General features: G+C 42.9%; 1 protein-coding gene across 4 annotated transcripts in view; it reads left to right on the forward strand.

The window, feature by feature from the left end:
- The window catches only part of INPP5A (inositol polyphosphate-5-phosphatase A), a 232,379-nt gene that overhangs the window by 153,050 nt on the left and 62,075 nt on the right, over positions 1 to 17,254 (forward strand). For all 4 annotated transcript variants that reach the window (XM_081007209.1, XM_081007211.1, XM_081007210.1 and 1 more), the window contains exon 9: positions 4,588 to 4,672. In XM_081007209.1, the coding sequence (XP_080863335.1) occupies positions 4,588 to 4,672 (85 nt within the window). The remainder of the gene's footprint in view (positions 1 to 4,587; positions 4,673 to 17,254) is intronic.

A 17,254-nucleotide genomic window follows, 5' to 3' on the forward strand; every position in this document is an offset into this window, starting at 1 on the left:
GGTTTCAGTAGCCCACTCTGGTATGAAGCTTCTGGATGGCCACTGTCTCCTTACCACAAGGTGTAGTGATGGCTACCAACTTAGACAGCTTTCAGTGAGGATTGGATCCATTCATGGATGATATGGCTGCCAATGGCTGGTGTCCATATCAAAGGACATACGCTTCTGAATGCCAGATGTTGGAGAACATAAGTGGGAAGACTGTCCTTGCAGTTACGTCTTGCTTGCAGGCATCTAGTTGGCCACTGTGATTACAGGATGGTGGCCTAAATGATCCTTTGGTCTGGGCACTCTTTGTATGTTCCCCCTAATCCTCCTCAACAGGATGCTGAGATTAATTTAAGATAACGCCGACCTAATCACCTTGGAGGAAGCATGGGATTCCAGTCTAATGAATGTTGTGTTCAGTTTTAAGTAGAAATTATGCATATCTGTGTTTAAAGGGCTTATTGATTTGTTCCATTTAGAGTAATGATTTAGAAATTCTTCCATTTCTTTACTGGCAACATCAGCATAATCTCCTTTTCAAGCACGCTTTATGATGTCTCATCCGTTGAGATAAATTTGAAAGGTTCCCTTCCCCCTCTTCCCTGTGCCTTGAAAGTACTGTATTCACTATTATCCTTTTTCAGCGCTTACTTTCAAGCGGGAAAGCGAGTATCAAGGGATCGCAGGACTGCACTTTTCCCCTTGCCCTCTATTGTTGCAGTGCTTGCATTTTCACTTCTTCAGCGGGGAGACTGCTGTATTCATGGAGTTCCCTGAGTGATTTAGAACCCGGGAAGATCAGCATTCTACCTCACACAAGAAGACTCCATGAGCAAATGAAACTCCCCGTTGCAAAAGCAACCACGTGTTAGTTGCCTACACAAGCTTTTAGTGATACTGAAAGCACAGCCCCTTGCTACTCATTTCCCCTCTTTACAGGTAATATCTGAGGAGGCCCTTGTCATGAAATGAACTCCATCAGTGCATTGTGACTCTGAAACTCCATTTATGTCCATGTTAGTATAAATAATGGAATAAACTGGTCAGCTGCCTACAACCTCTTAACATTTGCATGCCCTCCACTTCAGCTTTCATTCAAATTTTTCTTTTTTAGAAAAGCAAGTCTTGGAGTTGTGGAGGGAAATTTGTGGATGGGGCATGGTATGGGAGACTGTCTCTCAGTTATGCTGAGCTCAGGCAGTACTTGTAATTTACTGAGGGTCAAAGTCAGGAATTCATATTGCAGTTTTATGGTTCATAAGTTAGTCAGTTTTCAGTATGGATTTTTATATTTGCTACAGCCGTTGCTGCAAATATTGAACTGAGTAAGAGTACTTAATGTGGCATGTGAATCACTGTTGAACAAGAAGGGAAGGCACCATCACAGATCTAACAACAGCAAGCAAGTAGATCATAATTGTGATAGATGGTTGCTTTCTGTCCTGCCCCCACCCCCGCCGGAATATTCACCTATGGAAACACTTCACAAAGCATATGTTGGATGTGACAGATACATTTAAAAACATGGAATGTCGAGACTAAACTGCAGAATTACACTTTTTCTGGCTGTGGGCTGATTCAGACATAATGCTAAACCCTTGAGTTGGTTCTACATCAACAAGGCCAGAAGTACCCTCAGGCTCAACCACTTCTCCATTCTTCTTCCCCTCATGATCCACTGTTTCTGGCTTCCCTTCCTGCTTTAAAGCAAACCACTGTTTCACATTTCACTCAAACAAGCAAGCTGTGGTTTGCATGTCACCTAATCAGCCAGGTTTATAAGCAACATAGTTTTTCCTCAATTCAAGAACAAAGGGAGAACAATATGGAGAGAAGGAGGGGACGGAAGCATAGCAAGGTACTATGGACATGGAGGTCTTCAAGCTTGTTCACAAACCATGGTTTGGTGTGTTGCAGCTGAAACAGCCCAATGACATTTCCTAATAGTGAATTTTGACTATTCTTCCTGCATGTTCAGTTAAAATGTTAATAGTCATTGTTCCCTGGAGGGCAATAGGTCACTTGGTCTGATTGCTGATGTCACAAGTAACTCAAATATAGTAGCATTACATATAAAGGATGTGTACACTTGTGAAGAAATCCATGACCTGGAGCATGCACGAAAAGCAGATGGAGAGTATATGGGTAAAAACTGTAGGAGAAGGGAACAACAGTGACCTTACTATGGGTGTCTGCTATAGACCGCCAAGCCAGACAGGAGACTTGGATGATGCCTTACTAGAGCAGATTACCAAACATTCAAAAAGGAGAGAAATAATCATAATCCTGGGGGACTTCAACTTCCCTGGTATCTGTTGGGACTCAAACTCTGCCAAGAGTGTAAGGTCTGACAAATTCCTCCATTGCCTCGCTGACAATTTCATTTCCCAGAAGATGGAAGAACCAATAAGGGGATCATCTATCTTGGACCTGATCCACACCAATAGGGAGGAACTGATTGATGAAGTGGAAGTGCTTGGAAACTTGGGAGGAAGTGATCATGTTCTCCTGGGTTTCAGGATACAGAGGCAAAGGAAGCTGCCTTATATTCAGCATGGGTTCAACAGCATTATCTATTCTGCCTAGCAGTCATACCAGCCCAAAGAGATGGAGCAGCAAATGGTGGCCTAGTGGTGGGCTCCTTTAACTTGATCGGTTGTGGTAGCGTCATCGGATTGGGTTGTAAGTCTTGCAGATAAATTACAGTATATTTGGTAATGCAATGCAGACATCAGATAAGAACTATGTGAAATAGAATCAGATCCTCCCACTGTGAAACATTAAATTAATGCTGGTGACATGACTTGGCTGCTTCCTTTTTTACACCATTGAAATTTATCACTCCATTGGGTGATTAATTGCAACCTTTTATAGGAAATTTTGATTCATGGCATGTTCAAAAGGAAATTGTAATGTAGGATTACAATGAAGCAACTTCTAAAGCTCTCCTGGTCAGTTGGGGAGGGGAACACCCTCCTGAATATATTTGATATTTGATGAGCTGTCGAGATTTATAGTTGTTAACCGCTAAAACCTAAAGGAGTACATGCTTTTCATATGCTGCTTCTTCAAACCCATTCATCTCTCTGAGATCACTCGAAGCAAGGCTGCAGATCGAGTTAATCTGGCAGCATATTCTGATGCCCACCTCCCTAGAAAATTGCTTAACACAAATTATTTTACTAAGCAGTAGGCCAGTTCGATGTATTTATTTCATGCCTTCAGGATTTCCTGTATTTTGCAACAGGTAGTTTTCCCGGGAGCAAAACTATTCCTATAGTCCTTGTTTAACTTAGTCTTAAAGTATCAAAACTGTCATAGAAACCATATTCCCCATCACTCCAAAGCTATAGCATCATAATATTTTTCACCTCAAAAAATCACATAAATCTCTTCAAATTTGCCTGCTTCAATTTGAGGTTCATTCCTAAGGAATATACTCGGGGGGGGGGGTAATACTAGTTATACTAGTAGTAATATTGCTACTACTACTACTACTAATAGTAGTAGCAGTAGTATAGCATGGATGGAACTCTGAACAAGAGCACTAGATACTGCAACATTTTGTGACAGCCTACACTGCCAAATTTCTTCACAATAATGAACTTCAATCAGCACCTGCAAGAAGCTGGTTTATTTATGTTCAGCTGTTTGCCTTGCCTGCTATAGTCGGTGCTTTTACAGTGGTACCTCTGGTTACGAACACTTCTGGTTACGAACGCTTCAGGTTACGAGCTCCGCTAACCCGGAAGTAGCTGCTCCTGGTTGCGAACTTTGCCCCAGGATGCGAACAGAAATTGCGCGCCAGAGGCCCCATTAGCTCAAGCACACCTCAGGATAAGAATGGTTTCAGCTTAAGAACAGACCTCCGGAACGAATTAAGTTCGTAACCAGAGGTACCACTGTATATATGGGAGGGCTGAGGCTAAGTGACGAGAGACACTGTCTACATCAGTGGCTAGCCTTTACACTTTTTGTTGCCTAATCTAGAAACGAAAAAGGTAAACCCATCTGGTCGCATGCAGACACATCCAAACATGAACACCTGCTCATCAATGTTTTCTTTAAGTGGCAGAGAAGCTCCTCCAGGTTGGCTCCAGGCATCCTAGATCAAGGGTGTGCAGAAGCTAGATCTGGCTGTATTGGTAGATCACTGGCTGAATTTCAGTAGATCAACAAGGATTTCTGATTCTGGATTGTTTTAACAATATCAACAATGGAATGACATGCACCCCACCACCACCCTAAATTAAATAATGCTGAAATGAAGACAGTTTGGTGTGGCCAGGAGTGGGTTTTTGGTTGGATCCCACTGAGTGGATCCCACAATCCTCAAGTCTTCCTCTCCCTGTCAGTCTACCTTAGTTCTTCTAAGGAACTTTTGCGCTTGCCCAGCACCACCTTGCAGACCCTCTTCCCACCAGGACCTTGGCAGGATTTCAGTGACAGAGCCATCAGCATGCACGTGTAATCTCTTTGCAGTTACAATTCTGGATATTGTTTTTAAAGTGAAGGTACCTACTTTACAGATTCCTTTCTTTCACATACAGCTGAGCGTACTGCATTTAATTCTTTCCCCCCTCTGTTGTGCCTTTTCAGAATTATAGATCAGCGGTTTGAGAGAGTTTCATATTTTGTCTTTGGAGATTTCAACTTTCGACTGGATGCAAAGTCAGTGGTAGAGGTAGGACCTCCTTTTCTTCTTTACATCTTGACCCCATTGAAAATTCTTCAGGCTTTTTTAAAAAATGCTTAAGAAAGTTAACTGGCTTTTAGGCTTGCAGAAAAATGCTCAATAGACCAAGCTGGTCACAGCCATCAAAAATATTCCATCTGGGTTTCCTTAATTGCTGTTGCAATGTTACCAGTCCATCCATGAAGTCCAGCATAGATGTTCTGGGTAGTGAATTTGCTGTCACTCAGCCAGGGCTTCAAAGACCACATCATTCTGGCACAGCTCTGGAGATTGGAGATAACTATAATTGGGTCAGAACTGAACTGTGTGTAGTTTGATATCGATACATTAGTCAGCTAGTGAATTTATGGCTGAGGTGGGATTTGAACTATAGACCGTTCAGGTTCACAGTTCACATTTTCCTTAGTATTGACATTCCTGAATTTGCTGTTTCCCACACAGAGTAGTTTCCACACAGCTTTCCCCCAAATTTCATTCCACAGAAATTTCAGCTCAGATTTTTGGTTTCAAATGGGTGTATTTGTTTTAAAAAGAACAAACCCCTCATCCCTTCCTTTTTCCCCTCCCTGCGATAAATCATAGGCAGCTTGAGAATCGCACAACAAATTTCCTATAATGGGAAATCCTCCTAATAACCTTCTCTAATCCTGATGTGGCTATTTTCATTTCCAGAGTGCTTTATGAACATTAATGAATGTTATGCTGCGACCATACATGTAAGGTTAGAGACAAAGAGTGCAACTTGTGCATGAATCAAACTTTTACACGTGTCAACGGTACCAAGCTATAGAAGAATAATTGCACGCTCTTTGCAATGTCTTAATAAGAGAACCTGCATTGTCATCATGTAACTTAACTCTGTGAGCAGTGTTACTTTGTTTATAGAGAGCCTCCAGAAGGAAGGGTCCTTAAAGTTTCCTGGGAATCCAAATGGGGAGGATTCAATGAACTCACTTGCCTGCTTGCCAGGAACAAGTATCCCTTCCCAGTCTGGCAGGTGACTGCGCTTCTAGGAAAAGCCACGCCACCTTTCCTCCCCCCCCCCTTTTATTTGTGGAAGAAAGGAGTGATGGTATCACTTCTAAATGCTGTTGGCATATGTTCACACAATCCAAATGGGAAGAGAAAGAAAGAAAGAAAGAAAGAAAGAAAGAAAGAAAGAAAGAGCCTGCCTGTAGGAAGCCAAGCCCAGTACTTTCCCCTGTAGCTAGGACTTTATCCATGAATGCATATAGTTAAATGCTATGAGTTACTGTGCTGGGAAAAATACTAATGATTTACCTCTAACTACAAAACAAGAGGCATGAAACATGTGCACAGAGGGGGATTTTCCTATGATGACTTCTTTACCTGCAGAAGTCTTCCCTGGGAAGGGGGAGGTATGCATGGAAACACTATGATGCCAGGATGTGCATAGATAGCTCTTCACCCTCTTCACTTTTAAGCACACGTGTGTTCCTTTTAGTGCATTAATAGGGCTGCCATGACAATTGTAACATGGCTAAACCAGATTTCATTGGGGCAAAGGTGGTGTCGAAGGACCTGATGGAGCCACTATATTATTCAGCCTACCTGTAGGCTTATTCATACATTGCACTGAATACAGGTACAAGGCATCTCTACACATGTTCAGGTGTTAGTTGGTGTGAAAGAGTGTACACTGGTTGATTTATACAGCTGAACTGTTGTGTACAAAGATTGTTAAAGTGATGTGAGTGTCCCTGTATGTTACTGATTTGACAAGGGAGCCAACTGGCGAATGCTCCTTTGTCATAGTATCCAAGCTCTGAAGGTAAATTAGCTCTTTCTTCTCTCGTGAATGTAAGTAGCTGTAAAAGACTTTCCCCCCTTGTTCACCTCTTTGTTCCACCCATTTGGAAATATTTCCTTGTGAAATGATTCTGCCAAATGTTTAGGTATTACAAGAAGATCCAAGCGCCAGATTTGATGCATTGAACTATTAGATCTGCCTACCTAAACAGCAACACAAGGCAGTATATTTCCAAAGACATTCTCAGCAGGGCTACTGAAAGAGAAGATATATGGGTTGTTTCAAAAATAGATTTTCTTATGCTCATACAGAGTAACATAAATCAGCTGGCACCTTATTGGCCATATTAAATTGTAATTAAGAAGCAATAAATCATCATTCAGGGTTTTAGGTGCAGGAGGGAAAAGACTTCTTCAAAGCATTAGACAGACCGTTTTTGCTATGAAATTCTGTTCCACTATTCACGAGAGAGAGCCATAGATGGTCAAGGAGAAAGGCACTTATAAGTCACAAAATGTGTCTTGTCAAACTGAAACTGAATCAAAAATTATAAAATGTGGAACTGGATCTTTGTCATGATGGTCTAGATAGAGCCTTGCACAATCACTGAGGTATGTGCAGAGCACACATACATGTGAATTGCAGTATCTCCATGAAGACAGCAAATGAATGTGTCTGCCGATCTGCCTCTTTGAAATAAATACAGCAACACCTGTGGGTGAGTGTTCTGTACATGGGTCAAATGCGAATTGGGCATCCGAATCCATTCTAGAGGGCTGCAAAGACTAGAATGCATCCTTAGAAATTCACCAGGAGAACTAAGTTCATTCTTATGTGATATGAGGGTTGGGTATCCTCAGGCCTGGAGGACAAATGTGGCCTCCAGACCTCTGTCTCTGGCCCTTGGGACACTCTCTCTCTCCAGGCCACATCCCTTTGCAGCCTCCTTGACTGTTTTTGTCTGGCTGGAGTGAGCCCTTGAACTCCGACCAGGCTCTTGCTTAATTGGGGGTGGGGGGATAGAAAGAATTTTGTGGATGTGTGGAAACTAACCTATTGCACAAAATTAAACTTCACAATTGCTTCTCTCTCCACATTTTTTTCTGGCTCTGCTCACCACTGGCATGTGGCCCCTGGGATGAAAAAGTTTCTCATTCCTGTGCTAAACAATTGGAAGAATACCTAGTCATCTGAATTATACTTGATTTGTGTATTGTAACATCATTAAGCATTTTAGCATTTTATATATATATTACTATCAAACGATAGAAGGAGATTTTAAGCAGCAGGGAAAGGAAAAATTCAACTATTTCTCCTATCAAGTCACTTGTAGCTGTTGCATCTAACACTCAAGGCTAGAATTTTGCTAGAAGCCCACTCATGGGGTGCTAAGTATGTGGTTGTACCTGCTTGCTCTTTGGAAGGATATCTTAAAGGGGTAGCTAGCCTATTCATTTGGAGGCTGCAGAGAGCAGGCAGGTAGCAGCAGTAGGACTGCCGCTAGCTCACAGGTGGATCCCACCTTTATCCTCCCCAATGCACCTGAAGAACAACAGCCTGCTAAGGAGCCAGGAGGTTTGGCCAGCTAGCACCATGCACAGAGAGGAAGAGGAAGATCCATGGCGGTAGCTGTTCCCTAGGGGGAACCCTACTTATTTGGAGGCTGCTGTGGGCTGTGGCTCAACAGCAGAAAACCAGATCCAGTGGAGCAGCCCCAAAGCTCATCCTAAGCGATGGTTTGTGGGTGGGCTTGTTCCTAGATCTGAGGTTAGAGTGAGGGGAGAGGTGACATAACTTGGCTTCCACAAGGAGACTATTAAAGCCCTTTTCAAATGTAGCATTTGATTAAAGAAATGTCTCCTGAACCAACTGCAGTTCAGGTTTTACAATCTTTCAACTGGGCTTTTTCCCATCTCACCTAACTCCCTGGCTTTCACTCCCACTTCTTGTGCACCGTAGGGAACCGCTACAACCCAAATACATAATATTGCATGGGGCAGGCATCTTTGTGGGGTGGGGTGTCAAATACCTACCAAGATGTGTTCTCTGCACAGCACAGCGAAAACCGTCTTTATTTTAAACATCTGTAAGCTGCAGCGCAGCACTCAAAGCAACATACAAAGTTTTGTCAAGGGTCAAACAGCAGTTTAAAAAGATATATCCACCTGTTGTTTTCTCACTTGATGATTCCTGGCAAGGACTTGATGTAGCTCTAACTGACATGGGAATAATTTCCCTGGCGGGGGGGGGGGGGACACCCTTTGTAATGCAAACATCTGCCAGATTGTTAGCTCTAGTGGCCAGTGTGTTGCTGTAGCAATAAGCCACCAAAGTTTAATTTGGAGCTAAAAGCTTTCTGGTAAATCACCAGTCTTCCCTAACTACATTAACAGACTAAAAGAATAAACATCACTTCATTGCTTTGCTACCCTGCACACCTAATCAATGGCTGGATCCTCTAGCCCACTGTTAATTGGTATCTACTCTGTCACAGTTCAGATAATGTAGATGGAGGTTTTAGCTCATTATTCTTTTAATCGTAGCTGCTCCAGCTGTGTTTGCACTAGTGGGGGCATAGCAGCTTTTCTTGTTTGTACCAGTTCGTGGATTAAGGGCAGAACCCTTAAGTATGCACTGCTGTGACGCAACATCCATTTGTTTCTGCATCGTTTGAACACAAGTTGTACAGCAGCAGCAACATTTTTGGGCGGCGGCGGGGCAACACGACAGCTTCCCTAATTGGAATGGGTCTTTCAGAAGGCAGATACCCCAGGTCTCTTGTACGTTGCTTTTGCTACAGCCAGACAACTTCTCCACAAAACTTAAATGCTGATCCTATGAGATGCAGGCAACTCTCAACTTACACCAGGGTTACATTGCAGGGATCGCACCTAAAGCCAAATTCATGTGCAGTCAAAACATACTGAGTTCAATGGCTGGTAGGATTGCCAATGTCTTTTTTCCACCCAAGCAGCTTCGGCTCTGAATGCACACAAGTTAAATGTGCCTAAGTTTCAAGTTACCTGTATATCACTTCTTACTCCTCAATAGCCCTTTCATTTAAACTTCAGATGAAGATCTGAATCGAAATGCTGTCAGGTGGTGCTCAGTTGATAAGTGCTGTCTTAACAGTGGTTGTCCTAGTTCAGGAGCAGCCAGCACAGTTCCTTCCAGGTGTTTTAGACTACAATTCCCATCAGTCCCAGCCAGTATATCTAGTGGTTGAGAATAATATGGGAGTTGTAGTCCACAACATGTGGAGGGGAACCATATTGGCTACTGCAGTGCTTGTATTTTGGGGAATCCCTTGAATTCAACTAGAGAACTCCTAGCTCTGCAACTTCTCCCATTTGTTAAAGCCGAACTGCAGGTGCTGATTGGGAAGATCTGCATGTATCATTTATACTGCAGAAAGATTGTCAGCTGTTTCATAGGAAGCCAAATGAAAATAGATTCACTAACGTTGAGCAAATTAAATGTGCAGCGTCTCTGTTTCAGCAGGCAAGGAGTTCTGTTCTGTCAATCACAGAGAGAAAGAGAAAGAGGACACAGCTTATCTCCACCCTCTTTCATGCCTGTTAATAGACCACACAAAGTTTTTTTAAAAAAATAAATATTTTGGCTGATTAGAGTTCTGCATTTTATTGCTTCTTGCTGCATTTCATTAATCAGAAGCCAGGGCCCAACCTGCAAACCTTTGCAGCTGTTTTCAAGATAGTTCCCTACAGTAAATTTGGCAGTGGAATTAGTCCCATAAATCATTCCTTTCCCCCTTAATTCACATGAATGTATGGAAGTGTCAGTGGAAGGGTCACAACCCCTGTCTGTAAATTTGTAAGGCTGCCTACACATTGGTGTCCAGTCCTGGCTGTCATTTTGTGCTTTTAACATGCAGAGGTGCCCTTTCCCCTGCGTTTGTTAGAGCAGCTGTCCTTGATTGATTTGCCTGGCATGAGGGTGGGGTTTGACCTATAGGGGGTTGGCCTTTCTTTCTATAGTGCTTCAGGCAATGAAGCAGGAAACAGCAACTTTTCCATGGAGTGGGCAGGTCTCTTCTCTTAGGAATTGCTAATCAGACTTTCGGCCGTGGTCTTCCACTGTGGCCGAGATGATCAGGTTAACTCCTTGTCCGACGGATGGAGACAAGGCATGTTTTTAGCTGACTTCCTGCGTTTTCTTTTCCATTCTGCTGCTTGGGGGTGGGGAACAGAGTATTGCTTCCTCTCTTTAAAACTGTCCCATCCATTACTCAAACCAAGCAACTTCCTTTGAAACTGCATTTCTGTTTCACCATTAGAAATAAAAAATAGACATTCCTGCAATGAAATGCATAATAAAAATAGCAATTGTCATCAGATTTTCTTCTAACTATGCAAGGACATAATTGTATCTATGAAATCCCGTGGCATTATGAAAGTGGTACCATTAAGTAGGACAGCAGAACCAAAGCTAGGACCTAGCCATTTTTAATAATCTGATAATTTTTAATAGCCATGCTCTTAAAGGCATCCAACTCAAAGTGGCCACGAACATAAGAAGTTGCCTTATACAAATTCAGACTCTTGGGGGCACAGTTCAGCTAATGCGTCACACTAGCAGAAGCCTGAGCAAGGACTTTTGCTAGTGCAGTGGGGCTTTCTTCATTGCACTGCTATGCTGGAACATAGCTGTCAGGACTTCCCATTCTAGTTTTCCTCCCTCCCTCAAAGCTGCTGAGACTAAAGTGAAATCTCTCTCGTGATTTGGCTGACCAGCATGATGTAAACAATCCAACATTACTGGCACAGTATGGAAGCTACATTATGACTTCATTTTGAGAGAAAGTAAGAAAGCTGTGGGGTCAGTTGAAATGCTGCTTCAGATGACTAACTATTGGGGAAAGATAGGATGTGGAGCCCCAAGAGCAGAGGGACTTACAGGAGCTCCCTAAGAGAAGATTCTAAACCAGGGATAGAGAGAGCCTGTCTTAATTCCCATCAGCCCCAGCCAGCATAGCCAGTGGTCAAGGATGATGGGAGTTGTAGTCCAATAATATCTAGAGGGCCACAGGTTCCTCATCCCTGCTCTAAAGGTTTGTCTTCCTGCCACATTTGACTCCTCAGGGGCAACCTGCCAACCTCTAGGGTACCATATTCTCTTCCCTTCCCATCTTCCACCCATCCTTGAAGAAGTACCTTCACTCTTATTTCTTTCTCCCCATTCTATTTTTTTGGAGCGCCCTACTTTGTCTGTATCAATTTGGGGTGGTCTAACATGAATTGGGTTACAAATGACATTTCAAATAGACTTAATTAGATGTTTATGTTGAATTATCAATTTGCATCAATGTAATTGGTTGGGGGGGGGATCACCATCCGTTTAATTACCTATTATTCAAAAAGCATACAGAGGGCAAATGTGACTCCCAAAAGTCGGGAAATCTCATTTATTTCTTGGCAAACGTTTTGTTACATGAAATGCCAATCAACTGATGATGGATTTTCTGACCCGGCTACAAAATAACTAAAAGATTAATTAAAGACCTTCCAAGATTTTATAAAGTGCACCCAATCTAATTGAATGCATTTTTAAAAGGGATGTTCCCTTCTCTCCCCCTCCCCCAACTTGCCCACTGCACACTTCCAAATGGGCACCTGCTGTTTGTCAGGCTACATTGATGAGGGAAAGGAATCACAGACTTAGCTGTTCAGAAAGCTGATATGCTGGCGCCATTGCTCATCCTCACCTCCTGGCCTCTTGGAGGTGTCAGGTTGGCAAGGAAAAGGGGCTGTTAGCTGAGAGGGAACTATTGATTGAAGACATATGAGTATTTATGCAAATATGACTGATGACTTTGTCAGATAAACCTCATACTGTTTTCAACTTAGATTTCTTTCATTGGGTGAAAGCCTAAACCACGTCCCACTTGCAACCTTGGCATTATCATCCCCATGTTCTAACCAACTGAGCTACTGGCTCTTCCTTCACTTTACCTACCTAACTACTTTGGACCATAATGCTTCTATGATCCTAGGCAGATACCATCTGTGTTGCGCATGAGGCAGCACAAATTGTTTCTGAAGGAAATACAGATAGGTAGACATGCTCTGTTTCCCACCGCTTGTGATTAAATCTGGTCAGTATCATGTTTCATACAGTCAACAATTCAAAACTATTTATCCTTCAGCAATTTGATAGATTAATGTCACTGTGGGGTTGTTGTTTTTTCATATGCAGAACCATAATAAACTATTATATCAGTATGCTAATTTATTTCTGCAGTAATTCAATAAAATAAGTTGTTGTTAAGCTTCATAGTTGAAAATGTCATATTAATCTACAAATGGAAATGTCATCCAGTATTGCTATGCAGCAAAGATTAAGTGATCTAATGCCTTTCTGAGTATCATTAATGCCTTTGATCCAAGTGTGGCAAATTGAAGAAAAGCCGATGATCTATGTTAGGACGGCCACAGTCTCCTGTACCATGCCAAAGTGTCAAAGTTTGATATCTGACCTGTCTGCTCAACAGTGGGATGTTTAGGGCAACTTTTCATACCAAGTGGGCCACAAGAGTACTTTGACATGGAACCCGCAATCCGCACACTGCCTTGTCATGTGGGAGGAGGCTAAAATTTGACACACCTCAGCCCTCATGCTGCCTTCCCACAGCCGGATAAGCAAGGCGCTGGGCTTTGGGAAGGAGATGCAATCTCTGGCAGGGTCCTAGAGCTGTCCTACCTTCTTCCTAAAGCTGGGAAAGCACTAACTAGGCTTTGGGAATGAGGAGGGAGGACTCTAGGACCATGTCTGAGCCCTCACGCCTGCTTCCTGGACTCAGTGTATCCTTTGGCTCTACTTACCATGACTCCCTGGAATGGACACTTAAATGAAGAAGTTGACTTACAGGGTATCAATCCCCACCACTTCATGCTTAAGTGTTTACACATGTGCAGCCCAATCCTGTGCATAGTTATGCAGAAGTAAGCCCCAAAGTTGTGATACGCATTTCAAAATTGGGACTGCATAAGATTGCAGCTTTGATGTGTAACCTGACAGATGCTGTACATGTTTATGGTATGAGTTCTTAAGAGTCGTGGTAAGGGCAACCTTATAAAGCAACTACCGCCTGCACTTTTGCTCCTACATTCTTCTACACTGGGGCTTTGCAGCAACAAATCATGCAGCGTCAATTTGCAGAAGTTTATTTGTTTTTAATTACTTATTTTTTAAAATAGTGTGGATCAGTTTCAATGTGTTTTTTTGAAAGAAAAGTGGCAGCATGGATTTAAAACTTAAACTTTATGGTCCTTTTTAAAAGGGGTTCACATAGGCACCCTATATTGTACAGGATGAAATACTGCATTTCCAGCTCTCTGTTGTCTGGCATCTTGTGCCAGTGTCATTTAAAACAAAAACAAAAAACCCCACCTTTGTTGCATGTTTCTGGAGCAGAAGTATTTTCTGGGATTTGTTTAGCCTCCAGCACAGAACAATTAATTGTGGTAAACAGAGAGAATTGACTACAGTTGACCCCTATTCAAACAGCCTTTCACACTGAACAAAAGGCACAGCCGTGTGGATACTAATGTTGTCACCAAGCTCTCCTGAGGTGGTCTCCCTTCCAGCAGAAATGGTAAATTAATGGAGGCCTGACTGGTACTTGTGGTCAGCCAGGCCAAAATTACTTATATCCTATTATCCATCTGTAAGCAGTTGAAAGAGGGGCCTTCTATTAAAATGGCACGTCCGATGGGAAAGTTCCCTATTCATTTATTCTCAGCAGCTACTCCATGACACTTGTTGTTGCTTTCCATTTTCATTTTCTAGCTGCCTTCCCCCACCCTCTAAGGTAGTTTGTGTCCCCTCTTTCCTTCCTCCTCTCATTGATGTGCTCTTTGCACCTCAAATAATGACCAGTGATGTAGAACACAGTGGAGTTTCCTTCCATTTTTGCCAAAGCAAAGCAAAACCCATCCTGGGGGGGGGGGGCGGACGGACGGACGGACCTCAATGTTATTCTTGAGTTGGTTTGTCACTGAGGAGAAACCACTTAATGACTGTCCTACAGACTTTGTATGTAAGTTTATTCCATAGCAGGCAAAACTTCATAGCAAGAGATCTTGAATTCCCACTAGAACCCCCTGCCCACATATCAACTGCTCCCCAAGCCCTTCTTACCTACCGAGTATAGGCAAGGTGAGTCCTTGCACTAAAGAGAAGAACTGTTGCGACAACTCTTTGGATCCTGTGCAAAAGGGCAGCAGAAAACCATTTGCTTGTGTCCCCACCCACCCCATGATATTCCCTAAGAACACCCTTTATGTTGTGCCCATTCTAAAGAATGAGATGAAGTCATTCCAGTGGAAAGGGTAATGAGGAATCTGATAACTCAGCACTAGCGCAAAATGGCTTCTCTGAAGCATAGTTCTCGCCCATAGCAGATGTCTTGAAGCTGAGCTGCTTCAGATTGCCTAGGGGGTAGGAGGTTGGATTGCTTCTGCCTACCCCCACACCCAAAAGAACATCACAAGGTGACTGGTATTAGTCCAAACTAAGCCCGTTGCTTTCAGGAATGGACAGAAAACTTGAGCAGTTGACATGATGGTCACCAAATGCTGTCTTCAGAGCGCACAAGTGCTTGTGTGGCTCCTTGCTGTGCATTTGAGCTGGGGGCAATGAAGCAAGCTGGAAGAGGAACACAGGTGGAGGAAAACACATGATGAGTTCACTCAAAGACAAGTTAGAGCCCATTATAGGGCCTACTCTGGGACTGTGGTCAGCACCAGCAAATGAACTGTTACTGGTCGTCACAGCTTACTGTAGTTGTTAGCACTACTGGCAGAAAAGGAGTATCACTAAATTCACAACTAAGGCTGGGAGTGCCACAAAGTCTGTAATTACCCTACGGCCATTAGGCACAGTGTCGCTTCCTTGGGGGTTGAATTAAGTGGGACTTACTGGTAACTTCTGAGTAACATGCAGAGGTTTTCACTGTAATCAGTGTCACAACATCTCTACTTTATGGGGTAATGTTTCCAACCAGCACCTCTGATTATCACTGGTAATATAATTCCAGTGGCACATATGCCACCAATGCCATTTAATGAAGTTGGAATGTTTTCTGATTTAGTCTCCTGGAAGCATACGCTTTGTCAACATAGGGAAGAAAAGCACCCCTGCTATTACCCCACCTCTGCTGGTACTGGTATGTGCTGATCATGGGGCATTCGACTCAAGAAGGCTTAAGCAACCCTTTCAAACCACAGTAGAGCAGCCTGCCTTCGCCCCGTGGTTGCAACGGTTTCGTGTGGTCTTAACTCAGAGTTCTGTGTTGCAAACACGACCTCAAGTGCAATGATAATGTGATGAAGGTTTGTTAGATTAAAAGGTATAAACATCGCCTCTGGTAAGGACAGCTTTATTAATGAAGGCAAATTATATCTGTCCATCTGAGGCACCTGCTAAATGTTCATTATAAATTATGGCTGTGGACGTTGTGATGAGTTTCATATTGTCACCAAGCTTGATTGCCTTCCCAAGGGATTGTATGTTTACTTAACAGCATTTTTATTGTAATTGTTTGTTTTCTGCCGGTGGCAAATCACTTGTCTATGTTCACAGCGTGTATGTAATAAGGGTTTTTATATTTTTCTTGTTCCTTCCTGTACTTTCTGTTGACTATTTAAAATTATTCAATCAAGATCCATAGGAAGTGTGTACAATCCTTGTGCAAACCTGTCTCTCCTCTTTGTAAAGTTCATTATTGTTATGTAATTATTACTACTACTACTATTATTAAGGAGAACACATTTTGATAGATAGAACTGGACTCAGCAATGCTGATTACCCATCTCTTCAGCTGCTTTTTTGACACATCCAGTTCCACTCTGATGCTCTCACACTTACTGGCAAGATTCATTGGAGGTTAATTAAATCCATCTTCAAAACAACGATGGGCCAATGAGCCATATCCTCTTTGCAATACTAAATTAAATGATGCCTTTGTTTCTATCTCTATCAAGGAAGGGAGAGTGGGCTTGAATGGACTCGTTCTTGAGCGGGCTTGCGGCAGGGCCCTAGAGGGGCCTAGCCGCATGTGGCCACAAACCTGCTTTTAATTTGTGGCTACAGGAAAGGAGGACACTGTTATCAGCAGGCATGTGGGGTTTTGTTCACCATCAAGATGTGAAAGATGACACCATTTAGGAAACAGAGAGAGAGAGAGAGACTTTCCTCTCAGCAGGATATAGCATGCAGTTCCTCCCCTGCTTCAGATGCAAATTTAATACAAACCTGGTTACGGAGCAGAACAGAATATGAACGATAACTTCTGGCATCGTTTGTGGCCGTAATTAAAAGTGTACACAAATTAAACACAATTACTGCGTGCTTTCTAATAGGGCTGAGCGTCATTAAACTAATTAATAATGCAGCCGATGTGCTCTGTGCCGCTGCAATTGTTCCAAGGGTATGTTTTATGCCTTGCATGGTGGCAACTGGCAGCTGGGGACTCAGCTGGCACTGGGTGACAAAGAGTGAGAGCAGTACCAGTAGCGATCGTCTCGGCACCATCCGGGGTAGAGCTGGGTGCTGCCGCCACACCTGCCATTCATCACCTAGATGACAGCGATTGTGATAGATGGCTTTTCGGAAGCTTTTTTCCCCCCTCCTGTGTTACTGCCATTGGGTTTGTTTTATTAGCCTCCTCATTGTTATTATTGGTCTCAACTATATACTTACATATATTCCTCACCAGGCATATTTGAAAGCAAACGTAGGTTTAGTGAAAAGAGGCCTTAAAAGGCATGCCTGACTTC

The sequence above is a fragment of the Podarcis pityusensis genome (assembly GCF_964106645.2).
Source record: "Podarcis pityusensis genome assembly, chromosome: 5".
In the NCBI taxonomy this organism is placed as follows: domain Eukaryota; kingdom Metazoa; phylum Chordata; class Lepidosauria; order Squamata; family Lacertidae; genus Podarcis; species Podarcis pityusensis.